Raw genomic sequence first — 26,846 nt, forward strand, 5'->3', positions numbered from 1 at the left:
TTCACGGTCAGGGACAAGTCACTTCCTTGTCCTCTTCAGCAAAAACAACAACAGAGAAGAATGCAGCAGGCGACACAACGGGTTACTCCATGGAGCTCTTTACACATACCGTCCCTGGCTTAGAAAGTGAAGCAGTTAACAGTCCATGCCCATTACAAATTGAATCTGACATGGAGTGCACTGACGCACAGCCACAGCCAGACTACTATGCTGGTCCTTTGACTCAGACCACAACATTGCCCTCGCAGGGTGCTGATCAAGAATCAGACCCTGATGAGACTATGTTGCCCCATCACGAACGCTATACCACCGAACGACACGGTGACACAGACGAAGTTGCGCAGGAGGTACAAGAAGAGTTATTAGATGACCCAGTTCTTGACCCCGATTGGCAGCCATTGGGGGAACAGGGTGCAGGCGGCAGCAGTTCTGAAGCAGAGGAGGAGGAGGGGCCGCAGCAGGCATCAACATCGCCACAGGTTCCATCTGCCGGGCCCGTATCTTGCCCAAAACGCGTGGCAAAGCCAAAACCTGGTGGAGGACAGCGTGGCCATCCGGTTAAAGCTCAGTCTGCAATGCCTGAAAAGGTATCCGATGCTAGAAAGAGTGCAGTCTGGCATTTTTTTAAACAACATCCAATTGATCAGCGCAAAGTCATCTGTCAAAAATGTTCTACTTCCTTAAGCAGAGGTCAGAATCTGAAAAGTCTCAATACTAGTTGCATGCATAGACATTTAACCACCATGCATTTGAAAGCTTGGACTAACTACCAAACGTCCCTTAAGGTTGTTGCACCCTCGGCCAATGAAGCTAGTCATCAACGCAACATCCCTTCCGGCAGTGTAGGACCACCATTTAGCGCACCACCTGCTGTATCTGTGCAGGTATCTTTGCCAGGCCAAAGCAGTCAGGGTCAGGGAATCACCAGTTTCGTAGTAGGAAACACTGCATCTAGGGCACCGGCGGCAACAATACCATCTCCCACCGTCTCTCAGTCTGCCATGTCCACCGGCACCCCCGCTAGTTCCACGATCTCCATCTCTCCAGTCCAGCTCACCCTACATGAGACTATGGTTAGAAAAAGGAAGTACTTAGCCTCGCATCCGCGTACACAGGGTTTGAACGCCCACATAGCTAGACTAATCTCGTTAGAGATGATGCCCTACCGGTTAGTTGAAAGCGAAGCTTTCAAAGACCTGATGGACTACGCTGTACCACGCTACGAGCTACCCAGTCGACACTTTTTTTCCAGAAAAGCCATCCCAGCCCTCCACCAGCATGTTAAAGAGCGCATCGTCCATGCACTCAGGCAATCTGTGAGCACAAAGGTGCACCTGACAACAGATGCATGGACCAGTAGGCATGGCCAGGGACGTTACGTGTCCATCACGGCACACTGGGTAAATGTGGTGGATTCAGGGTCCACAGGGGACAGCAAGTTTGGGACAGTTCTGCCTAGCCCACGGTCTAGTAAACAGTTGTCTGTAGCCGTTCGCACCCCCTCCTCCTCCTCCTCCTCCTCGTCCTCCTGCAGAAGCAAGAGCTCGTCCACAGACCGCAGTCGCACAAACACTCCATCCGCACCTGCCACTGTTGCACACCAGGTCTCCCATTATGGGGCAGCTACTGGCATACGTCAGCAGGCTGTATTGGCTATGAAGTGTTTGGGCGACAATAGACACACCGCGGAAGTTCTGTCCGAGTTCTTGCAGCAAGAAACGCAGTCGTGGCTGGGCACTGTAGATCTTGAGGCAGGCAAGGTAGTGAGTGATAACGGAAGGAATTTCATGGCTGCCATCTCCCTTTCCCAACTGAAACACATTCCTTGCCTGGCTCACACCTTAAACCTGGTGGTGCAGTGCTTCCTGAAAAGTTATCCGGGGTTATCCGACCTGCTCCTCAAAGTGCGTGGACTTTGCGCACATATCCGCCGTTCGCCTGTACACTCCAGCCGTATGCAGACCTATCAGCGTTCTTTGAACCTTCCCCAGCATCGCCTAATCATAGACGTTGCAACAAGGTGGAACTCAACACTGCACATGCTTCAGAGACTGTGCGAACAGAGGCGGGCTGTTATGTTTTTGTGGGAGGATACACATACACGGGCAGGCAGTAGGATGGCAGACATGGAGTTGTCAGGTGTGCAGTGGTCGAAGATTCAAGACATGTGTCAAGTCCTTCAGTGTTTTGAGGAATGCACACGGCTGGTTAGTGCAGACAACGCCATAATAAGCATGAGCATCCCCCTAATGCGTCTGCTGATGCAAAGTTTGACGCACATAAAGGATCAGGCGTCTGCACCAGAGGAAGAGGAAAGCCTTGATGACAGTCAGCGATTGTCTGGTCAGGGCAGTGTACATGACGAGGTACCGGGCGAAGAGGAGGTGGAGGATGAGGAGGATGATGGGGATGAGTATATTTTTAATGAGGAAGCTTTCCCGGGGGCACGGGAAATTGGTGGCGTGGCAAGGCCGGGTTCTGGTTTTTTGAGGGACACAAGTGACGTAGATTTGCCTGCAACTGCCCCTCAACCAAGCACAACCGCAGATTTGACAATGGGAACTTTGGCCCACATGGCGGATTATGCCTTGCGTATCCTCAAAAGGGACACACGCATTACAAAAATGATGAACGATGACGATTACTGGTTGGCCTGCCTCCTTGATCCTCGCTATAAAGGCAAATTGCAAAATATTATGCCACATGAGAACTTGGAACTAATATTAGCAACAAAACAATCAACTCTTGTTGACCGTTTGCTTCTGGCATTCCCTGCACACAGCGCCCGTGATCGTTCTCACACGAGCTCCAGGGGCCAGCAGACCAGAGGTGTTAGAGGGGCAGAAATCAGAAGTGGCGTTGGCCAGAGGGGTTTTCTGACCAGGTTGTGGAGTGATTTTTCTATGACCGCAGACAGGACAGGTACTGCAGCATCAATTCAAAGTGACAGGAGACAACATTTGTCCAGTATGGTTACAAACTATTTTTCATCCCTTATCGACGTTCTCCCTCAACCGTCATTCCCATTTGATTACTGGGCATCCAAATTAGACACCTGGCCAGAATTGGCAGAATATGCATTGCAGGAGCTTGCTTGCCCGGCAGCTAGTGTCCTATCAGAAAGAGTATTCAGTGCTGCAGGTTCAATACTAACAGAAAAAAGGACTCGTCTGGCTACCCAAAATGTAGATGATCTAACCTTCATTAAAATGAACCACAACTGGATTTCAAAATCTTTTGCCCCACCCTGCCCGGCTGACACCTAGCTTTCCTATGAAAAGGTCTTGCCTGTGGACTATTCTGAATGACTTTTCCAATCTCGTAATTTTCTTCACCTGATTGTCCAGCATACGACATGTTTCCACCTCACGAAATGGCCAAACTCCCCACACGGGGTCGTGCTATCGCCACTTTGCGCTTGGACCCTTGAGAGTGCTGTTTGTCTGAAGAGGTGGGTGTGGCCGCTTTTGGTCGACGGCACTGCCACTGGGTCCCTCATAGTACAATAAAGTGTCTCTGGCGGTGGTGGTGCGCACCCAACGTCAGACTCACCGTTGTAATATGAGGGGCCCTGTGCCTGTACCGCCGGCCACAAGCCAGTTCCCCCCCCCCAGCTCAAACAGTGCTCTACCACTAGCAAAATTATCTCTCACAGCTTCACCAATGTGTAGTCTAGGCGCTGACATCCTTCAATGCCTGGCACTGACAATACCATTGTTTTGACATTTTTGTTATGTTAGGCCTTCGAAGCCTGTCTGCGGTCACTCCTTCCACTAGACTTCCACTGACCAGACCACTGCTGCCCGTGTACCCCTGGAACCAATTTAAAATTGCCTACAGCCATGTGTTAATATTTTAGGCCTTCGATGCCTGTCTGTGGTCACTCCTTCCACTAGGCCTCCACTGACCACACCACTGCTGCCCGTGTACCCCTGGAACCAATTTAAAATTGCCTACAGCCATGTGTGATTATTTTAGGCCTTCGATGCCTGTCTGCGGTCACTCCTTCCACTAGGCCTCCACTGACCACACCACTGCTGCCCGTGTAACCCTGGAACCAATTTAAAATTGCCTACAGCCATGTGTTATTATTTTAGGCCTTCGATGCCTGTCTGCGGTCACTCCTTCCACTAGGCCTCCACTGACCACACCACTGCTGCCCGTGTACCCCTGGAACCAATTTAAAATTGCCTACAGCCAGCCCAATTTTTTTATTTTAGGCCTTCGATGCCTGTCTGCGGTCCATTCTTTCAACTACTACTACACTGACCAGGGCACTGCTGCCCAAGTACCCCTGGAACCAATTTAAAATTGCCTACAGCCATGTGTTAATATTTTAGGCCTTCGATGCCTGTCTGTGGTCACTCCTTCCACTAGGCCTCCACTGACCACACCACTGCTGCCCGTGTACCCCTGGAACCAATTTAAAATTGCCTACAGCCATGTGTGATTATTTTAGGCCTTCGATGCCTGTCTGCGGTCACTCCTTCCACTAGGCCTCCACTGACCACACCACTGCTGCCCGTGTACCCCTGGAACCAATTTAAAATTGCCTACAGCCAGCCCAATTATTTTATTTTAGGCCTTCGATGCCTGTCTGCGGTCCATTCTTTCAACTACTACTACACTGACCAGGGCACTGCTGCCCAAGTACCCCTGGAACCAATTTAAAATTGCCTACAGCCATGTGTTAATATTTTAGGCCTTCGATGCCTGTCTGTGGTCACTCCTTCCACTAGGCCTCCACTGACCACACCACTGCTGCCCGTGTACCCCTGGAACCAATTTAAAATTGCCTACAGCCATGTGTGATTATTTTAGGCCTTCGATGCCTGTCTGCGGTCACTCCTTCCACTAGGCCTCCACTGACCACACCACTGCTGCCCGTGTAACCCTGGAACCAATTTAAAATTGCCTACAGCCATGTGTTATTATTTTAGGCCTTCGATGCCTGTCTGCGGTCACTCCTTCCACTAGGCCTCCACTGACCACACCACTGCTGCCCGTGTACCCCTGGAACCAATTTAAAATTGCCTACAGCCAGCCCAATTTTTTTATTTTAGGCCTTCGATGCCTGTCTGCGGTCCATTCTTTCAACTACTACTACACTGACCAGGGCACTGCTGCCCAAGTACCCCTGGAACCAATTTAAAATTGCCTACAGCCATGTGTTAATATTTTAGGCCTTCGATGCCTGTCTGTGGTCACTCCTTCCACTAGGCCTCCACTGACCACACCACTGCTGCCCGTGTACCCCTGGAACCAATTTAAAATTGCCTACAGCCATGTGTGATTATTTTAGGCCTTCGATGCCTGTCTGCGGTCACTCCTTCCACTAGGCCTCCACTGACCACACCACTGCTGCCCGTGTAACCCTGGAACCAATTTAAAATTGCCTACAGCCATGTGTTATTATTTTAGGCCTTCGATGCCTGTCTGCGGTCACTCCTTCCACTAGGCCTCCACTGACCACACCACTGCTGCCCGTGTACCCCTGGAACCAATTTAAAATTGCCTACAGCCAGCCCAATTTTTTTATTTTAGGCCTTCGATGCCTGTCTGCGGTCCATTCTTTCAACTACTACTACACTGACCAGGGCACTGCTGCCCAAGTACCCCTGGAACCAATTTAAAATTGCCTACAGCCATGTGTTAATATTTTAGGCCTTCGATGCCTGTCTGTGGTCACTCCTTCCACTAGGCCTCCACTGACCACACCACTGCTGCCCGTGTACCCCTGGAACCAATTTAAAATTGCCTACAGCCATGTGTGATTATTTTAGGCCTTCGATGCCTGTCTGCGGTCACTCCTTCCACTAGGCCTCCACTGACCACACCACTGCTGCCCGTGTACCCCTGGAACCAATTTAAAATTGCCTACAGCCAGCCCAATTTTTTTATTTTAGGCCTTCGATGCCTGTCTGCGGTCCATTCTTTCAACTACTACTACACTGACCAGGGCACTGCTGCCCAAGTACCCCTGGAACCAATTTAAAATTGCCTACAGCCATGTGTTAATATTTTAGGCCTTCGATGCCTGTCTGTGGTCACTCCTTCCACTAGGCCTCCACTGACCACACCACTGCTGCCCGTGTACCCCTGGAACCAATTTAAAATTGCCTACAGCCATGTGTGATTATTTTAGGCCTTCGATGCCTGTCTGCGGTCACTCCTTCCACTAGGCCTCCACTGACCACACCACTGCTGCCCGTGTACCCCTGGAACCAATTTAAAATTGCCTACAGCCAGCCCAATTTTTTTATTTTAGGCCTTCGATGCCTGTCTGCGGTCCATTCTTTCAACTACTACTACACTGACCAGGGCACTGCTGCCCAAGTACCCCTGGAACCAATTTAAAATTGCCTACAGCCATGTGTTAATATTTTAGGCCTTCGATGCCTGTCTGTGGTCACTCCTTCCACTAGGCCTCCACTGACCACACCACTGCTGCCCGTGTACCCCTGGAACCAATTTAAAATTGCCTACAGCCATGTGTGATTATTTTAGGCCTTCGATGCCTGTCTGCGGTCACTCCTTCCACGAGGCCTCCACTGACCACACCACTGCTGCCCGTGTAACCCTGGAACCAATTTAAAATTGCCTACAGCCATGTGTTATTATTTTAGGCCTTCGATGCCTGTCTGCGGTCACTCCTTCCACTAGGCCTCCACTGACCACACCACTGCTGCCCGTGTACCCCTGGAACCAATTTAAAATTGCCTACAGCCAGCCCAATTTTTTTATTTTAGGCCTTCGATGCCTGTCTGCGGTCCATTCTTTCAACTACTACTACACTGACCAGGGCACTGCTGCCCAAGTACCCCTGGAACCAATTTAAAATTGCCTACAGCCATGTGTTAATATTTTAGGCCTTCGATGCCTGTCTGTGGTCACTCCTTCCACTAGGCCTCCACTGACCACACCACTGCTGCCCGTGTACCCCTGGAACCAATTTAAAATTGCCTACAGCCATGTGTGATTATTTTAGGCCTTCGATGCCTGTCTGCGGTCACTCCTTCCACTAGGCCTCCACTGACCTGTCTACTGCGGCCCGTGTACCCCTTGAACCAACCTAATAAAATATTTAAAAAATTAATTTGATTATAAAAAATAAGATCGTGTTGAGATCTCAAATGCAGACATTTTAACAATCAAAACAAACACACAACAAATATCTGGAACTGTACTACAAAGGTCCAACAGCTACAATTTCTTTCTCCTGCAAGAAGTTAACTGAAAGTTTTTTGGAGTTGTTAACACAGATATGGCATCCACCGAGTGTTGTCCTGTCGCGTCTCCTTTAAATTATTTCCAATAAGATGTTAAACTATTAATTTAATAAAATCAATAATTAAAAAAATAATTGAGTAAGTCAAAAGCACATTGCAAATAAACATTAATTACAAATCAAGAAGCATGGCGCGTCCGAGGGTGAGTAGATACCGAATAAGAATATAATCACCCTCGGGCGCGCAATGCTTATTTACAACAGCCTTCCTTCCTAAGAATCAGCCCTTCCGTGGTGTAGAGAGAGGTTGTTGTTACACTCCAAGGTGTTCCCCAGGTTGCCTTTCCTGAGCTTCGATCTTCCGGCTCTCGTTTAGTAGCTGTTGGAAACTACGCTGCATTAGGCCTACTAATTGTGTATGGGTGAAAAAGTGGCGCATCTGCGGTCCCTCCTTCCACTAGGCCTCCACTGACCTGTCTACTGCGGCCCGTGTACCCCTTGAACCAACCTAATAAAATATTTAAAAAATTAATTTGATTATAAAAAATAAGATCGTGTTGAGATCTCAAATGCAGACATTTTAACAATCAAAACAAACACACAACAAATATCTGGAACTGTACTACAAAGGTCCAACAGCTACAATTTCTTTCTCCTGCAAGAAGTTAACTGAAAGTTTTTTGGAGTTGTTAACACAGATATGGCATCCACCGAGTGTTGTCCTGTCGCGTCTCCTTTAAATTATTTCCAATAAGATGTTAAACTATTAATTTAATAAAATCAATAATTAAAAAAATAATTGAGTAAGTCAAAAGCACATTGCAAATAAACATTAATTACAAATCAAGAAGCATGGCGCGTCCGAGGGTGAGTAGATACCGAATAAGAATATAATCACCCTCGGACGCGCAATGCTTATTTACAACAGCCTTCCTTCCTAAGAATCAGCCCTTCCGTGGTGTAGAGAGAGGTTGTTGTTACACTCCAAGGTGTTCCTCAGGTTGCCTTTCCTGAGCTTCGATCTTCATGCTCTCGTTTAGTAGGTGTCGGAAAGTAGGCTGCATTAGGCCTAAAAAATGGGGAATGGGGTGGAGAGAGATGGTGTGTTACACTCCAAGGTGTTCTCCAGGTTTCCTCGCCATTGCTTCGATCTTCCGACTCTCGTTTAGTAGTTGTAGAAAACTACACTGCATTAGGCCTACAAAATGGGTATCGGGTGGAGAGAGATGGTGTGTTACACTCCAAGGTGTTCCCCAGGTTTCCTTGCCATTGCTTCGGTCTTCCGACTCTCGTTTAGTAGTTGTAGAAAAGTACACAGCATTAGGCCTACAAAATGGGTATGGGGTGGAGAGAGATGGTGTGTTACACTCCAAGGTGTTCCCCAGGTTGCCTTTCCTGAGCTTCTATCTTCAGGCTCTCATTAAATTGTGGTTAAATGGAACAACTGCATTTGGCGTACTAGTTGGTTTGGGGCCTACTATCGGTGTCTGCCACTCCTTGCTGTTCTCCTGGTTTCCTGTCCTGAAATTCCATTTTCAGCCTCTCGTTAAGTAGTTGTTAATGTTAGACTGCATTTGGCCTACTAGTTGGGTTGGGGCCTACTATCGGTGTCTGCCACTCCTTGCTGTTCTCCTCCACTGAACAAAGCTGTGCCGCCTGTTTACTACGGTTGCCAATTTTGAACTGCATTTCGACTACTTACTGATTTGGCCCTACTCTCTGTGTCAGCCTCTCATTCCAGTTGTCCTCCACTGCAATGCCCCCTGGTTATTCCTGTGTTACCAATTTTGAACTGCATTTAGCCCACTTTATTCTTTGGGCCTATATCTGTGTTTCCACTTCATCGTGCCCATTGCCCAGCCAGTGATAGATGAGTCTGCTGGTACATTGACCCATAACGCAACATTCCCCGTGCACGCTACACAACAACATTGTGACCCTGCTGAAAGTCAGGTTGCTCTTCCCGCATACCATACCACCTTACACGGGGACAAAGAGGAAGGTGCAGATGAAAGTGCAGGTTCCTTCATCAGGTGGGGGGAGGAATACTAGTTGGCGACGTCACTGGCACAGGGCCTCTCATAGTACGCAAAAGTGTTGCTGCCGGTGGGAGGCGCCCCCGCCGTGCAAACACACCGCTGTACTTTGAGGGGCCCTGTGCCAGTGCCAATGCCAACGAGTGGGCCCCCCCTGCTTGCTCAGGATCACAGCACTTGCAAAGTTGAAATACTTACCTCTCCCTGCTCCACTGCCGTGACGTGGTCCAGATTTACTGGGCCCACTAATTACTTGAACCAGCCCTACCCCCCACAACTTTAGCCAAATGACCCCCAATTTCAAATGCCTTCCAATTATTTTAAGGTAAATTACGCTTGACAAGCTTCATTAAGAAGAATGGATGGTTTTGACATTAAAATGGGCACTCTAGGTGTTTTCCTGGCCCCCACTCACTGCCGACTATGCTGCCCCATTGACTTGCATTGGGTTTCGTGTTTCGGTCGATCCCGACTTTACGTCATAATCGGCCGATTTCACTCGACCCGACTTTGGACATAGTCGGGTTTCGCAAAACCCGGCTCGACTCTAAAAAGGTCAAGGTCGCTCAACTCTAGTGATGAACGAATATACTCGTTACTCGAGATTTCTCGAGCATGCTCGGGGGTCCTCCGAGTATTTTTTATTGCTCGGAGATTTCGTTTTTAGAGCAGCAGCTGAATGATTTACATCTGTTAGTCAGCATAAGCACATGTGGGGGTTGCCTGGTTGCTAGGGAATCCCCACATGTACTTATGCTGGCTAACAGATGTAAATCATTCAGCTGCGGCAAGAAAAACTAAATCTCCGAGCACTAAAAAATACTCGGAGGACCGAGCGTGCTCGAGAAATCTCGAGTAACGAGTATATTCGCTCATCACTAGTCACCATCCACCTCTCGTGTCTCCCCTTTTCCTATAGTTTGTAAGCTTGCGAGCAGCAGGGCCCTCATTCCTCTTGGTAACTATTTTGATCTGTGATTATTGTTATGCTGTAATGTCTATTGTCTGTACAAGTCCCCTCTATAATGTAAAGTGCTGCGGAATATGTTGGTGCTATAGAAATAAAATTATTATTATTATCTATTGGGCAGATAAAATCTTCCAGAACCTCATCTCGTGTAAGATCTGTCAGTGAAGGAGTCAGGAGGTCCCCAACATTACATAGTTGGTCCCACCAATAAATATCTTGTGTACAGTATGTGCAGGCTTAGTCTTCTTCCTTCAATGTCTTTTTGTCTCCAACTTTGAGCATAATAATCCAGTTTCAGTACATACAGAACATTCATGTTGACAAGTCGTTTTTTTAAAATTACAGATACACTAAATTTGGTGAACCACAGCGGAGAATCGCAGCCTTCATTTTATATCCCTACGTTTTCTTTCCCAGTGGACTCCGTAGGTGAGAGCTTATTGCTCACGTAGCATATTTCATTCTTTATTCTTGGTGGTATATTCCTTTAGATGGCGGACTGGGATCAGAATGGGAAGTGATATCATTCATGGACCTACCAAGACTCACTAAAGATATCTGCTTTTTTATGTTCCTAGCTCTTTCTGGAGACTATGTACTGGTTTTAAGGAAAAAGGGTTTCCAGGTATTGAAATTTAATTCCTCGGAGGTAAGACATTGTATTCTCTTCCTATAGATTGAGTTAAGAGCTAAAATATGGAATATGGAATAGGGTAACTTTTAAATAATCTTTAAATTAACTTTGTGACCTTAGTTGTGGTGTTTGGATCTTGGGTTCTCGATAATGATTGGCTTATGGTCGCCATATTAGTGGGTCTCGAGCCGCGGATCTGACCTAAGTGAGCACAGTTAGTGCTTAGCGTCTGGTGATGATCAATACAAACTCTTCTCCTCCTGCTACCATTTCTGAGCTCTGTTATCGTCCTCAGGTGCTGATTGACTGTTTAGATCGCAGCTTACGGTTGTTGTCTTCAGACAGGTGAGAACATTGGGACTCCGTTCTTTATACTATAAATTACATGTAGCTCACGATAATATTATAGTTGGAGGGAAATTCAGTTTCCTTATCTTTGAGATGTAGGCAGGGGTGCTGCTATCATGAGGCTAGTTGAATACTTTGCCTCAGGCGGCGGAGCATCCTTAAAGACAGGGGGTGGCAGAGCGGCAGTCAGAACTTGTGGTGCCGACTCTCCCTGTAATCCCTGCTCTGACATTTGCTGACAGTGCAGTGTAACAACAACCTAACGTGCGACGTGCCCGGCAGGTTGGCCCCATATGCTGCTTCTGCACAGCTTTGTAACGGTTCACAGCTTCCCTCCATCAGACCATCAGAAGTAGATAAGCTATGTGAACCAGCTGGGGTTTTCAGATCTGAAAGCAGTAAGGAAGTGGGATATGGCAGAGTTGGTGTGTGTTACCCTAAGTAGATGAGCTGAGGTTGTCAGATATTTTCCTGCTAAGAATTTGTCCTGATTTTACTACGTGGTGGGGGGCGCCGTTTTGCAGTTCGCCTCAGGCAGCAGAGAGACTAGGTTCACCCCTGAATGTAGGCTCTTGTGTAAGTGCTGGCTCATTTAGGCTTGGGTCACGCATGGTACTCGGCCACCATAGAGCACTATCTGCTTCCTAAACATTGCACTGACTTACTGTTGCATTACTAGTAGAGATAAGCGAACATGCTGGGATAACGTGTTATACTAGCATTCTCAGATGTTATCTGAGTGTTTTCAGCGTGCTCGTATATTATGTTCGAGTCCCTGTGGCTCCATATGTTGTGGCTGTTTACCGCTGCAAACCATGCAGCCGCAGGGACTCGAACATAACACCCAAGCACGCTCGTATAACACGTTAGTTTAGGAATAATAATTTTATAATCTTTGAATTCTTACTGAGACTTTTAATTACCGTAGTCTTCCCATTTTTCTCATGTCTCCATATCATCTCTAACCTTATATTTTCTTCTCACACTCAATCACTTTGACTTTCCCCTGCCATGCCCCTTGAAGATCTTTGAGATTCTGGTGGTGCCAGCCGCATAACACGTTATCCCAGCACGTTCACTCATCACTCATCACTAATGAATAATTACTAAAGACTTGCCTGATGTTGATAGCCAGGCGGTTTCTGTAAAATTGTGCGGCCATTAACAGGTAAACCCTTAGCCATTTTTTAAGCTACTGCAACATTTAGGCTGGGGCTACGTACTTTTGCCACGCGGCCAAAGATCACTATGTTTTGCGGCACAATACAAGTGAATGGGGTCACATTGTGACAGCTAAGACACCACAAAGATTTTAAAGAAAAAAAACTTACCCTTTGGATTTTTTGCAACCTGCTTGTTTCGTTCACGATCTCCTAGCAATGCGATACCATGCACTTGTACTGCGCTGCGATCTAGACCCTACACATAGTGATCTTTGTGCGCAGAACAGTGTATGTGACCTCGGCCTTCATATGTAGAATTTCATCTTTCCACCTTGGCAGTGCCCAGTGCATGTTGGTGCCCAGCGTACGTCCAGCTATGTTCTGCACTTTCAGTCCATATGCTTTTGTAAAAAATTGGAGGCGCAGTATGGCTCCTGTACAAGTCCATATGTGACGTCTACTGCAGAACTTCCACAGCAGCAAAATATGCATCAAATCACGCAGATTTTATGTGACTTGGCCCATAGCAAAATGAAAAAGCTACAGCGTAAATAAACGACAGCTGGAGTATGAAATTTATTAAAATCTCATCTATTGTGATGTTCCTTTACAACGCTGTGGATTTTCAACATACAAATCATAGCAGTATAAAATTCATAAAGGGAACATACATTTAGACTGGAACTACGGTATATGGCAACTTTGCACGGCCAGATCCATCGCTCTCTTGAGGCTTCAAGGCAGTGGGATTGTGGGTTGCCCAGGACGAGAGCCGTGAGCGAGCTGCTGCACAATAACGCCACGGCACTTATTAAACAAATCATATCCCAATCAATAAGTGTTGTGCCCTGTAAGGTACGTTACACTCAGTTGCAGGCCGGAAGCCTTCGCTGTCTGCACGTCCTCAGTTTCAGGACCAGCCACACACATCAGGGGACATATACCGTAATTCGTTTTAACAGGTTCAACGTTACTGGACAGTTCAAGTAAATCAGTATTTAACACGCAGGATCAGGTACGGCACCTTTCACCACTTGCTTCATTCACACAGTACATTTCCATCATTTTCTCACGTTCAGCTTGGACTATCCCTACATTAACAGGTCCTGTTAGCCCTAGGGAATCTCCGCCCGGCACCGCAGTATTACTGAGATCTGCTACATTTGCCTCATGCAGTTCCACATCCATCTTCCTCTGTACGGAAGGGCTTAGGGTACTCTCGATAGCACTACTATCGAGCCGTAGGCTCCGGACTTTGTAGGAATGTTCACAGGGAGTTTTGTACAGCCTCATGCCGCCCGAGTGATTTGTCTACACCGTGTTTCCAGCACCGTGAACTTCACCTTGCCTCCAACTAACCCTTTAACTAATGTTTTCACGTACTCCCTAAACCAGGAAGTTGTTCCTTTTTCTACTTACCCTATCCCCCTCCCAATCTGGGTGAGTCCCAAACATTTAATAGTATTTTGTCCTGTTGTATCTACACTACAGCCATCTCTAACCTAAGCACTAAGTTATATCCTAACCTTTCCTTATACCTGAGCTGGTGTATATTACTAACACTAGGCATTACCTTTACAGTATTCACACAGCACCATCAGTGCTTTCAACACTATATATTGGTTACATTACAACGCTAAAAACCGCATGACACAGTTCACATTTCGCATGGCACAATAAAACGCTGTAAAACCGCTCAACACTATTCTTATAATTCGATGCTGTCAGGGCGGTCCACACCCTTCATAATGCAAGTTAGGCTGGTTTCACACGTCAGTGGCTCCAGTACGTGAGGTGACAGTTTCCTCACGTACCGGAGACACTGACTCACGTAGACACATTAAAATCAATGTGTCTCTGCACGTCAGCATGTTTTGACAGACCGTGTGTCCGTTTGGAAAACACGGAGACATGTCAGTGTTCGTGGGAGCGCACGTATTACACGGACCCATTAAAGTCAATGGGTCCGTGTAAAACACGTACCGCACACGGATGTTGTCCGTGTGCAGTCCGTGTGCCGTGCAAGAGACAGCGCTACTATGGGAGGTGGAGCCGCATATTCATCACTGTAATGGACGGCACCACGTGACTGCTCATACAGGAGAAGCTGCGGCGAGTAGAAGAAGCAGCGAGGGAGCCGGGTAAGTATTTTATTAACAGCGGGGAAGGGGCGGCGCGCAGGGGGTGGGAGGCGGTTGGGGACAGGAATCTTTTTTTTAAACACCAAAAAAAATTAAAAAAAAAAGATTTTTCATATCTTCTCTCCAGCGAACGCTGCTGGAGAGAAGAAATTAATGGCGGCTTCAGCACCAGATGCAGGGGACAGCGCTTAACTGTAGCGCTGTCTCCTGCACGGTGCGTGTGGTACCCAGTCGGCACACGGGCGGCACACGGATGCCACACGTGTGCCACACTGATGTGCCACGTGAGCACACGGACACAGATAATTCCAGTACCGATTTTTCCGGTACCGGAATTATCTGGACGTGTGAGACTGGCCTTAAAATTGGAGGTACCGCAACTGCAACAACCAAGTTGCAACTTGGCTGTTGCAGTAACATCACGTTCACATTAACTTTCATTACATTGTCTTGCAGCCTCACCAGAGACCTATTTCTGGCCTTGCAAAAACTTGCCACATAGCCATTGTGGCTCCAGAGCTGACGGACTTCTTCCAATTTGTGTTCCGCAATGCACCGCGGTGATGCCACATGGGTCACAGTCAAAGTCGCCAGGAACCCCAGCGTTATAGAGACGCTACTACATATCTGAAGACTTTTTTCTTTTCTTTCCCAGAACAAAAATCATCGTAGAGGCTCCACAATCTGATAACAGCAACATAAACTTATACATCCATGACTGTTAACCTTCCAACGGAGAGGACGATAACCCCCATCAGCTGGATCCGCGACTACTAATCTAAGAGCTTCTGCATCCAATGACCTGATGCTGCGGGAGAATAGCCGGGAACTATAAGATGGCACCACTGCCTTGGTAAAAGACTGGTCTGCGTATTATGTATAAGCTTTGTGTATGGGCGCTGCTGTGGCGGGATTGTGGGAGATACTGAATGTCGCCGCAGTAAAATGGTTTTATGCACTTTTAATAAAAGATTGTTGTACTTGTCCTTGGTTTGAATCCATTGACTTGACTAAAAATGTCAGCCGCTTCGCATCGGATTCCGACATCTAAGAGGCTTTGGGCCTTATTGGAAAGGAAATCATGGAAGATAGAAGTATCCCTTTAACTGTGTAATGGGGTCCAGACTGATTATACAGTGATGGCATATGGGAAAAACTTCTATAACGAGAATGAAAAGACCACAAAATTTGACAACGTCATCAATAAATATTTTATTAAACGAAAAATGACAAAAACGTTGCACAGTGAGAACTACCCATCCCCCACAGGCTTATCCCTAAAAATTCTGCTTCTGTATGACCAATCACAGGCAGATAATCTGCACGTATCTCCACCAATCTGAAGACATATTTGTGTAAGGGAAGACGCGGGGAACATATTGCTGATCGGTGAGGTGGGTGTTGGACATTCCCACAGATGCAAAAGAAGAGAGAAACAAGATTGTCACAACACACGCAGCACCATTCAATGACTACATTCAGGCAGCCATTGTATGAAGTAGTCAGGACTCGGCTGCGGCAATAGGGTAAACGGTCATACCTGCAAAACAATACTAAACCCACATATCAAACTGTGGTATTTCTCCTACAGGGGGGAGGTATAAGGCACTAGAAGAGAGCGAACACAGTTACACAACAGTGACAACAGAAGCGGACAGACTTCCAAAACTTTGTGCTTGTGCCTGATTGTCCAGGCAATGTGATATAGAGGCACAAAGCTCGGGCAAAGTCAACTCAAGGTTTAACCAAAATTTTAACAATTTTCCAATTTTTTATTCTCTCCGCAACTCGAATTGGCAAAAAAAAAGAATTAGCTAACTAATTAAACATGAATTTAGGATTTAGTTGACTTGCTACAAACAAAATGGCAGACAAAATTTTAGCAAAAAGTCTCCAATCAGAGGTCGTGTATTGTTCACGGATCAATGATGAAACCTTTTTTTTTTAACCATTACTTACACACAGAAAAAGGTTTCTTCGTATACCCATTGCATGTTGGAAGAGAACAATAAGGGTTCACCACTGTCCCGAAGAGTGACGCTAAAGTGACAGTAATACACAAACGAACAAACCCCTCAGATCTTTACAAGTAACTGCACGTCTCGTTGGCAGTGAAGACATTGACATATCGATCTTGCCGTCAAATTCTCGGTGGCAGAAAGAGGACATTTTGGCAGCGATGGTTGACGTCTCTGAGAACCTTAAAACTTACGATGTCAAGTCCTGGCAAAAGTCTTTTGAAGACCATGTTCTCTTAATCGTCAAGAGTCCCGCAGAGCAATTTTCAAAGACATCTGGATCTTTTAGATATCATCATATCCAGTTCGTAAAATGATCACTTCTGTGAACGAAGGTGGATTATCTCTCCAATGTCTCTTTTAGGATCTTGGATCAAAAGTAATTTAGTTCTTCTAGAAATGGTTATCCAAGCTGATCTTCATAAGTTTTCCGGAAACAGTCTCCAGCCGGGAAGAAATCCCAACACCTCTCCTGGTACATCTTCCAGACATACGACTCCTGTATGGTCAATAAATATTATACATTGAGTGTGCTTTGATGCCACACTTAAAAAAAAAAAATAAAAAATAAACAGTGAAAAGTCCTCTATAATTTAAAATGAGTACCTCCTTTAATTGCTGATGCTCTACCGACGCTAAACCAGTTTTTCTTTTTCTTCTGGGCCCCTCAAATTCCAAAGTTATACCCCTGGTAATATTGGTGCAAACTTTCCCTTCAACAACTGGGCATAAACCACAGAACTATGTGGGCATGACTGTGTTTTGATTGGCCAGTTTCAGAGGACAAAAAACAAAAAACCTCCAAAAAAGTCATGTGGTGTACGCCCAGTTGGTTGAAGGGCACATTTGCACATTTTTTACCAGGGGGCTTAACTTTTTAATGGAAGTATGGGAGCAGATTTCTTTAATCTGATGAGGTCTTTTACATAACTTAGTAATGCTGCAGTGTTTCAAAAATAAACTTTAATCCTTCAGCAATGCATGAGTGAATAAGGCAGGACTAGTTTAGTGCGGAAAATCTTCCTCTGGATAAGTCCTGCCTCTGAGCTTCTAATCATTCCTCCGTGGCCATGATTGAAGCAATTTTGCCCAAGGGCTACTCCGGGATGCTCTGCCTGACTTGTCCTGCCTCATCAGCACGCAACACTAAGGGAGTAGAACTAATTTTTCAATAAATGCATCCTTATTAAGTTACATAAAACACCTTATCTGAATAGAGAAATCTTCACCGCTACCATTTTACAAGAACAGTTGGGGACAGTCAAGGGGGACTCAACAGGTTCCCCTGAAAGATAAAGACTGGTGTGCACCACATGCGAATTACCGGTGAAGAGTCATAAAGATAAGGTCTCTCTCACAAGCAGTCAGGCTGGTGGATGTTTTTCTGACTTGATTGACATCCAGAAATGGGCTGCTCCATTGGCAAACAGCATATGCACAAAGAAGCAAGGTCTTCAAGCTCATCTGCGTATTGCATATGTACTGGGTGACTATGGAGCAACCTTAGGGACATCAATAAAGGCATGAAGGGGCTGGACTGTTTGAGAAAGAGGAACCACTTTCATGAACCTTCCTTGTCTCCGTAGATTGTGATCCCTCAATGTCTATCCGCTATTTCATCCTTCTTCTCCGCTAGATTTCTAAAACTTAACATGGACAAAACAGAATTCATCATCTTTCCCCCATCTCACGCGACCCCCCCAACGAACCTATCCATTACAGTAAATGGCTGCCCACTCTCCCCAGTCCCACAAGCTCGCTGCCTCGGGGTAATCCTTGACACTGATCTCTCCTTCAAACCGCATATCCAAGCCCTTTCCATTTCCTGCCGCCTTGAGCTCAAAAATATTTCACGGATCCGTACATTCCTAAACCAAGATTCTGCAAAAACCCTAGTCCATGCCCTCATCATCTCCCGCCTCGACTACTGTAACCTCCTGCTCTGTGGCCTCCCCTCTAACACTCTCGCACCCCTCCAATCTATTCTAATCTCTGCTGCCCAACTAATCCACCTGTCCCCCCCGCTATTCCCTGGCCTCTCCCCTCTGTCAATCCCTTCACTGGCTCCCCATTAACCAGAGACTCCAGTACAAAAGCCTAACCATGACGTACAAAGCCATCCACAACCTGTCTCCTCCATACATCTGTGACCTCGTCTCCCGGTACTTACCTACACGCAACCTCCAATCCTCACAAGACCTCCTTCTCTAGTCCCCTCTTATCTCCTCTTCCCAAAACTGCATACAAGATTTCTCTCGTGTATCACCCCTACTCTGGAACCCTCTACCACAACATATCAGACTCTCACCTACCATCGAAACCTTCAAAAAGAACCTGAAGACCCACCTCTTCCGGCAAGCCTACAACCTTCAGTAACCACCGATCGACCAAACCACTGCATGACCAGCTCTACCCTCACTTACTGTATCCTCATCCATCCCTTGTAGATTGTGAGCCTTCGCGGGCAGGGTCCTCTCTCCTCCTGTACCAGTCGTGACTTGTATTGTTCAGGATTATTGTACCTGTTTTTATTATGTATACCCCTCCTCACATGTAAAGCGCCATGGAATAAATGGCGCTATAATAATAAATAATAATAATAATTGTGTAGTGGTTGTGTCTGACACTGAAGCTTCGTTTAATTCCCAGAAATCTGCAATAACAGGCACCACCATCACCCATTGTAGGCTGTGATCAGTAATTAGGAGGGGTTGACATGACCCTTAAATAACACTTATCACCTGCCCATAGAACAGGAGATGCAAATCAATAAAGTGAGAAATGGTGTCCAGAAGCTCACCTGCCCAGTGTGTTCTGTGTCATCCTTGTTAATGAGGTACATCAAGAAGAACCTATAACAGAGAGCACAGAAGAAGTCAGACCGCGATCCTTAAACTCGTAATTTTATTATTCTCTCAGCCACCACGACTCACATATAATTAGCCAAGTTATGTTCTTCTAGCGTGTGCGTCTCGAAGCCATGCGGCGTCGTATCAAAGTAATCACTGCCAATGCCACAGATGAAGCATTTGGTCTGGAGACAGAATAAAAAAAACAGATGGTAATTATAAGACTACTTTTACAGAAAGGTTGCAAAACACAACACATAAGAGGTGAGATGATAAATGTCTGGAAGATTAAATCTAATGGAAAGAGTTTGATTAGCTAAGAAAAATAAACAACAAGAATGTCAATATAGAACAAAAATAGTAAAAAAAATAAAGTGTCACCTCCATATCTTCCTTCACTTGTTCTTGTTGGTCTCTCAGCTCTCCAAATGCATCAATGATCAGACCTGATGGACGAGAACATGTATTAGTCGTTTGCTTAAGCCAAGAGATTGGTTATAGGAAGGAGGGAATGGAAGGGTAACCTACCCTGAATGATGGCCAGGAGGATGACAATAACAAAGAAAAAGAACGTGATGTCAAAGACCACACGGTAAAGTTCATACTCGTCTCCTGCAGGGTCTTCAATCTCATCACCGATACCGCCACCAGCTCGTACCCCAACATACATATGGAAGAGGTAACACTGTCAGGAGGAAAGTACGAAGAATTGTGTGTTAGGACAGGTAATAAATGCACTGTCTCTGGTGATGATAACCCAATGAACATTCTTGACTACTCTCCCAGAACATCCAGGAGGCACCTAGAAAAAGAGATCTCCTGGACTCTTGGAAGAGTTGGCCAATTTCGCTGGCACTGACAAATCTTCCTAAAGCCATCCGATGAACAAGTTTCAGAAACTTTTGGGCCAAATATACATTCAGGAGGTGTTGGAAAGGCATAGTGGTGCTTGAAAAGGGGACATGGCCATATGGGAAAATGTTGGCGTTATGGTCACTTTCCTCCTGGAAAATCATTATTTAAAGTGACAAGTATGCCTATAAATATAAAATACTGACGGCACCGTAGGGTGGCCCATAGAGAGCCTAGCAGTTACACAACCATAGAGACTCAATGTGCTATTAGGTATTTTATACATATTTTCCAACACATACCTACCCCATTAGTGGTTAAGCCCCACCATTAATCCGCTAGGGAACACCCCATACTCAAGCATTTTCATGCAACTTTGCATTAGAATAACCCTATTAGCGGTACATTTCCTGGGACAATCTTAGGAAAAACTGGCTAGCTAGGGGATTTGGCTACACACATGGTCTTATCATATGCATGATGGGTTGCCATATCTGAGAAGACAGCTAATTTTGCCCACCATGACACCAATTGGAGATATAGTATTACATGGCTGTCATTAAGTCAAACACCAACTATGTAATTCATGAACATCTCAAGTTCACCAAAATGGGAGCGTCTTTTACAGACTCTCTATTCTTGCGCACAAAGAAAGGTCGTGAACGTGGAACTTTCCTCTGTAAAAGGGTCTCCCCCTCTATATAAACACATATAGGGCACTCACAGTCATCATATCATCACACTTCATGTCCGGTTCATCTTCATCCTCACTCTTGTTATAGAATTTACGGAAAAAGTTGAAGGCAACCACTGTATAGAGATAGACAACTACAGCCAGGAGACCCACTGTCATCATGAGCTGGCGGAAAATAAAAAATAAAAAAAGGTTACATTAAAAAAAATACACACACAAAAAAAAGATTTGCTAGGTAAGGTATTAACAATTTATCCTCAGACCTGTTTGCCGTTGTGAGTGACGGAGGACAAGATCGTACGTAAGGTCTTCACTCCCATAGCGATATCCAGAAGATGACAGGCGTAGAAGAAGTTATTATAGTGTCCAAGAAGGGACATAATAAAATACCAGACCAAGTATAGGAAAGACTGGCGATGGAAGAGAGAAAATAAGGGTACGTCACTTTTTTTTCATGAAACAGAACATTTTTGAAGCATTAGCAAAAAGTAAAGGGGGCTATCTACTATGCACATTTATGGCATTTTAGCAGGTTCTACCATAAATGTAAGAGTCCAATTAATAGGAACCCCACCAATATCAAGACAAGGGTCCTGTGCTTCTTGTCTGCAGGAAAGAGGAGGCCATGCAGAGCAACATACAGATCCTAAGCAGAGTTTGAATTTTTTTTTATTTTGGGGGGGAAACACCATTGTTGTTTTTTTCTTTGTTTGTTTTTCTTAAAGCCCGAAATGGATTTATACAGAATGGGAAATTTATAAGAAATACATATTTCTCCATCTTGTTGGTGAAAGGACAGTTGTAGAAGTCTAATGTGGAAATAGTACTCACGTTATCTGTGAAGACCACTCCGAACTTCCAGACCTGGTACTTTAGGTCAATGGAGGTGATCCTGCAGAAAGGAAACAGCAAGGTCTAATAGTAATCAGTTGTGCATGACAATTAAAAAGTAACTGCACGGTCAAAACGGTAATGGTAAAAGTAAGACCAATCTATAAAACCATCCTTTGAGAGGGGGCATGTCACCCTCATATTGAGCATAGAAGGCCTTCATTATAGATTGTAGAAGAAAAAAGAGCTAACACTTAATTCCAACCCTTTGTGCTAGGACCGAGGAGTGGTCAGTGTGGACTATGTGTATAGAGTATATATCGTACCAGGCTTGTATAGTGATAGTTCCTGTTTTCAAAAGAACTACAAGCAGACTCTTTGGAGCCAGATAACAGGTACAAATATTGGGGTTTTTGTGACCGGCATAGATCCTGTAGTTATGGGAAACATATTTTCTGCATCGTGGCCCCAGGTCAAATGCAATGCCAATAATTACATTGCAATATGGCCTACCGATCAGCCCCAATTAATATCGTACAGATAGATTTACAAATTTGGATATGCCTTGTCTCCTATCGATGGAAAGCTAAAAATCATGATAGAAAATAAGTCATTAGTTTCTCCCACCTGGGACCTTCAGGGGGGACAAATATCCTCTAGATCATGAATGTCATAATTTTTGGAACCTGAGCCGCATCCCATCTACAAGCCCCCAACTGAGGTCACCAAGCAGATTCTGAATTATTACCATAGTTCAGTGCTGTAACATACAGCTTGCTGTAGGAGTGCACCATTTTCCAGTCGAACTGCTCCCCTCTGCAAAGATCTGCGCCATTTCTTTGACATCAGGTCTAGTCATTTTCTTTTGTTTACCCCTTTTTATTTTTTTATATGATTGTATATACTGTATTTTCTTGTCGCCATTGTAACATCTTTTGTATTTTTTGCAAATACTTTTTTGTTATAGCTTTGTTCCTCTTGTTCTATAAGCCCTGAAGCCTTGTGAAGCCATACGTTACCAGAAATGGATGTCCAATCGGCCTGGGTAAACGATTGGCGGTGGCAGCTAGTTTTTTCTGTGGTTACCGCAGAGCTTGGCAGTGATCGTATCGAAGTATATATATACCTGTGTGCTAGACTCGGATGTGTATATACTGTACGTTCACCGTGAAAGCGCTCAACAAGCAGCCTAGTAGTGAAAGCAGCCGTTGACTTGTCCATCAATCGTCAGTCAATTGTGTAATTGTCCTGACGATTGGTGGCAGCAGTGGGATATCTGCGTGATCCCCCGGCTAACACTACTCTCCTCCGATACTGAAGATGGACTACACAAACATTTTACTAACCAGCCTTCATTCTCAGCACTTGGCCGTGTAATTTTGGGAGAATTAGCATCCAGATCCCCACCAATCGATACAACACTTTGATATGTCAACAGTATTTTAAAAATAATAGTTTAATATAAAGACAGAAGTAAAATAATATGGCGCATAGTTCATTAAAGAAAGATTATTAAAACAACACTCCTGGAAAAACTGATATATTGAGTTACGCCTAGTGGAGGCCATTATGGTTCTGCACTACTTATAGGTTATTCATTAGGAAATTGTCAGCTGAACTCATCAGTTTTGGTGTATGATGGTCTTCAGACTCTTCTCCAGTGGCAGATGACAAGAGAAAGATTAAGCAGATCGATTTCAATATACCCAATACTCTTATCTCATAGAAGATAAGTCACTACCAGAGGTGCCCATCTTTCTCCCCTCTCCCCTTTCAGGACAAAGGCAAGTTTGTTCAAGCCAAGAATACATGTGTATGGGGATTTTGGTCAGAAGAAAACGAGGGTGGTGAAGACCGAATAATAGGCAGACATGGACATTATACACCCACCATGCTAGGACAGATTTATCCGGCTCTGGTTTCTTCCCATTTTGAGAGCTGATTTCCAAACTGGCCAGATCCATTCCCAGCAGTTCTGCGATTCTCTCACGGCCATAGATGTCCCCATATTTGTCCAGTACCTGGATGATTAGAAGAGTTTACTAAACATGAGACTAAGGCCGGGGTCACACTGGCGAGTGCAATGTGAGAAACTCACGCGAGTCTCTCGCATCGATACCCGGCACTGCCACCAGCGATTTGGACCGGAGCCTTCAGCTGCATAGAAATACAACCAGCCACACACTCCATTCCCGAGAGCCGGCGGCAGTGCCGGGTATTGATGCGAGAGACTTGCGCGAGTTTCTCGCATTGCACTCGCCAGTGTGACCCCGGCCTATGATAGAGACAAGCAGCGACTATCTTGGTGTATCTCAGGTAGATATGAATGAATTATATTACTCCAAAGCCTTTAACTGCCCTGAAAAAGAGTGTATAATAATCTGACTCTCCTATCTCTCTGTCCATTAAATCGGTATTATTGTCTTTACTTCACACACTAATCATCTTCACTGTTGCACTGTCACACACTATCTGTGCAGTTTCTTTGGTATTTTATAACTTTCCCTATTTCTAGGCTGTGAAGTGTTCTCACTTTCCAGAATCAGTCCAAAATAGCTGCAGCATTCCCTGCCTTAGCTTTTATACAGGCTACAGTAGTCCCTCTTATTTGGTTGTGCTGGTCCAAGATGACGTGTTCCTCCTTTGGCTGACGTAATGTTTTTGCAATGTGTAGTGTCTTCACTTTGGTTGAGCAAATACCTAAACATTCTAGACAAAATTTGATTAGCTCTTCTCTAATTACAAACTATTACCTTTCGCTTTACAAACTTGTCCCAGTAATTGCTTGGAAATGATCTGCAGAAGGTACATAAGATAAGAAAAGGGGTCAACAAAATTCAGAATTTGTTCAGTCTATCTGCGAAACCTTGATTCCCTATTCTCCAACTTTGGTAACTTACGGAGTATTTAGGACCAGACGATCCCACTGCCCTTTTATGTCATCGTCCTCGGGCTGCTCTGTGATATAAACGCCATCGAATTCCAGTTTACGTGCCAATTCTTTCTCTCGTTTGAAAATGACCAGCGGTATCTAATGAGCAGAACCAAGTGTATATCAACTTGTCTACTGCCGAATGTAAAACTTAGACTGCTATGGTCTTTTGAGACAGAAACCTCACCTTTAGACAGTTGTAGCCAATGATACACAGGAAGGCAATGAGTGAGTGGACTACAGAAAACAAATACAATGTGGGCTGCATATATCCCGTACTTTCCTCCAAGAAGAAATATACCACGCTGTCTTCTTCATCCTCCTCCTCACCGCTTCCCTCATCCAGCACACCTAGATCTTCTTCTAAACCAGACCCTTCAAAATCATCTTCACCTTTTGGGGAATCAGATACCTGCAGAGGTCAGAGTTAGAGATGATCAAATCTTTTGAAATTTGAATTCACCAGGTTGGACTAATTTTTCTCCAAAATTTGATTCAAAGCAAAGCAAATTGCCGTGAATCGCAAATCTGCAAAGCCTTAAAAGGGCCCTAAAAAGCTGAAAAGACGCGCAACACTCTGAGGTCCCATGGGACTGTATTGAACCCCTTTTCAAGGTCTTTAACACAAGCACAGCCTTAGTAATCTCAAATAGACCTCATTATGGAAACAGATAGAAACCTCGTAGTAACCCACAGCATGTTTAATAACACAGCAAACTTACTAACTTTTCATGTGTTTTAAAAGTCATTTGTGATCAGAGAGACTGCTCTGTGCATTATATTGAATTAAACTCACGGTGTCGCTGTCAGAGGTAACATTATTCTACTATGACAGATTATTCGCCTCTTCCCATTGTTACACTTACTCAGTACTTCTTGGTTGGGAAGTGCTTACCGCCCTTGGACGTACTGAATACGTAATGGCGATTTTGCGCTAAAAGAGGCAATGCACTGGCAATCGCCACTAGGTGTCAACTGATTCTAACAGATGACATCTGGCACTACGTGCCAATGGTGGTGTCCGCACTGCTCCCGGCAATTTAACCCCTTGTATGCTGCGATCACTGCATTTAGAATGCAGGCAGAGGGAGGGAGCCTCCTCTGCCCTCAGATCGCCGTCATCGCGGGGGAGTGACTGGTTGACATGGTGACCCGATGTAGTCATCACGACATCCGGGTCACAAGGCTCTAGCAAGTTAATTAGATTATGAGCAGTGCATGATCTAACTAACTTGTGTCAGTGAAGCACTGACCATTATAAACCATCGCAATGCTCGTGCATTGCAGCGATCAGACTAAAGAAAGTGAAAATCCCAGAGTGGGACTAGGTAAGAAAGTTAAAAAATTGTAAAAAATATATATATATATATATATATATATATATGTATATATATATATATATATATACATATATATATATATATATATATATAAAATATATTTTAAAAAAAAATCGGAAAATAATTTAAAAAAATATATAAATATTGTACTGATAAATTGGTAATTTTATGCAAAAAAAAATTATAAAAGAAAATACACATGTTTAGTATTGCCGCGTTCGGAAGACCTGCCCTGTAAAACTGTCACACTAGTAAAGACATTCAGTTAACACCATAAAACATAAATAATAAAAAAGCAGAGCAAAAACAATGCTTTTTCATCATAAATATAACGCAATCAAAGAGACGAATGTAAATAAAAATAATATCGCTGAAAATGTCATCTTGTCCCGCAAAAAGCAAGCTGCCATACAGCTCCATCAGCAGAAAAATAAAAAAGCTATAGCTCTCAGAATAAAGCGATGCAAAAATATTTTTGCTTTATAAAATAGTTTTTATTGTGTAAAAGCGCCCAACTATAAAAAAAACAATATAAATGGGGTATCTCTATAATCGCACTGACGCGAAAAATAAAGCTGCCTTATCAATTTCACCACATATGGTACGGCATAAACAAAAAAAAAATCATGAATTGTTGGTATTTGTTCAATCTGCCTCCCAAAAATTGAACTAGAAAGCGAAAAAATGGTACCAATAAAAAGGTCAACACGTCCTGCAAAAAAGAAGCTGTCACTTGACTCTGTCGGCCGAAATATGGAAAAGATATTGCTGTCTAAATATAGTTTTTGCAATAAAAAGCATTTTTTTGGC

The 26,846-nt window shown here is 44.7% G+C and overlaps 2 protein-coding genes across 11 annotated transcripts in view; one reads left to right on the forward strand and one right to left on the reverse strand.

Annotated features, from left to right (window-relative positions):
• Window positions 1-15,505, forward strand: part of MAP4K1 (mitogen-activated protein kinase kinase kinase kinase 1) — a 112,439-nt gene extending 96,934 nt beyond the window's left edge. Inside the window, exons 28-31 of the mRNA XM_069746576.1 lie at window positions 10,580-10,663; window positions 10,813-10,883; window positions 11,164-11,213; window positions 15,176-15,505. Coding sequence (XP_069602677.1) covers window positions 10,580-10,663; window positions 10,813-10,883; window positions 11,164-11,213; window positions 15,176-15,245 — 275 coding nt within the window. The 3' untranslated portion in view covers window positions 15,246-15,505. The remainder of the gene's footprint in view (window positions 1-10,579; window positions 10,664-10,812; window positions 10,884-11,163; window positions 11,214-15,175) is intronic.
• A 212-nt stretch (window positions 15,506-15,717) lies between these two features.
• Window positions 15,718-26,846, reverse strand: part of RYR1 (ryanodine receptor 1) — a 179,866-nt gene continuing 168,737 nt past the window's right edge. For all 10 annotated transcript variants that reach the window (XM_069746587.1, XM_069746582.1, XM_069746583.1 and 7 more), the window contains 12 exons: window positions 24,884-25,108; window positions 24,665-24,795; window positions 24,518-24,560; window positions 23,655-23,785; window positions 21,765-21,825; window positions 21,197-21,343; window positions 20,964-21,098; window positions 19,916-20,072; window positions 19,769-19,833; window positions 19,472-19,572; window positions 19,339-19,390; window positions 15,718-17,037 (listed from right to left, as the gene is read on the reverse strand). In XM_069746587.1, the coding sequence (XP_069602688.1) occupies window positions 16,942-17,037; window positions 19,339-19,390; window positions 19,472-19,572; window positions 19,769-19,833; window positions 19,916-20,072; window positions 20,964-21,098; window positions 21,197-21,343; window positions 21,765-21,825; window positions 23,655-23,785; window positions 24,518-24,560; window positions 24,665-24,795; window positions 24,884-25,108 (1,344 nt within the window). In that variant the 3' untranslated portion in view covers window positions 15,718-16,941. The remainder of the gene's footprint in view (window positions 17,038-19,338; window positions 19,391-19,471; window positions 19,573-19,768; window positions 19,834-19,915; window positions 20,073-20,963; window positions 21,099-21,196; window positions 21,344-21,764; window positions 21,826-23,654; window positions 23,786-24,517; window positions 24,561-24,664; window positions 24,796-24,883; window positions 25,109-26,846) is intronic.

This window comes from Ranitomeya imitator, chromosome 2 (genome assembly GCF_032444005.1).
Source record: "Ranitomeya imitator isolate aRanImi1 chromosome 2, aRanImi1.pri, whole genome shotgun sequence".
Classification (NCBI taxonomy): domain Eukaryota; kingdom Metazoa; phylum Chordata; class Amphibia; order Anura; family Dendrobatidae; genus Ranitomeya; species Ranitomeya imitator.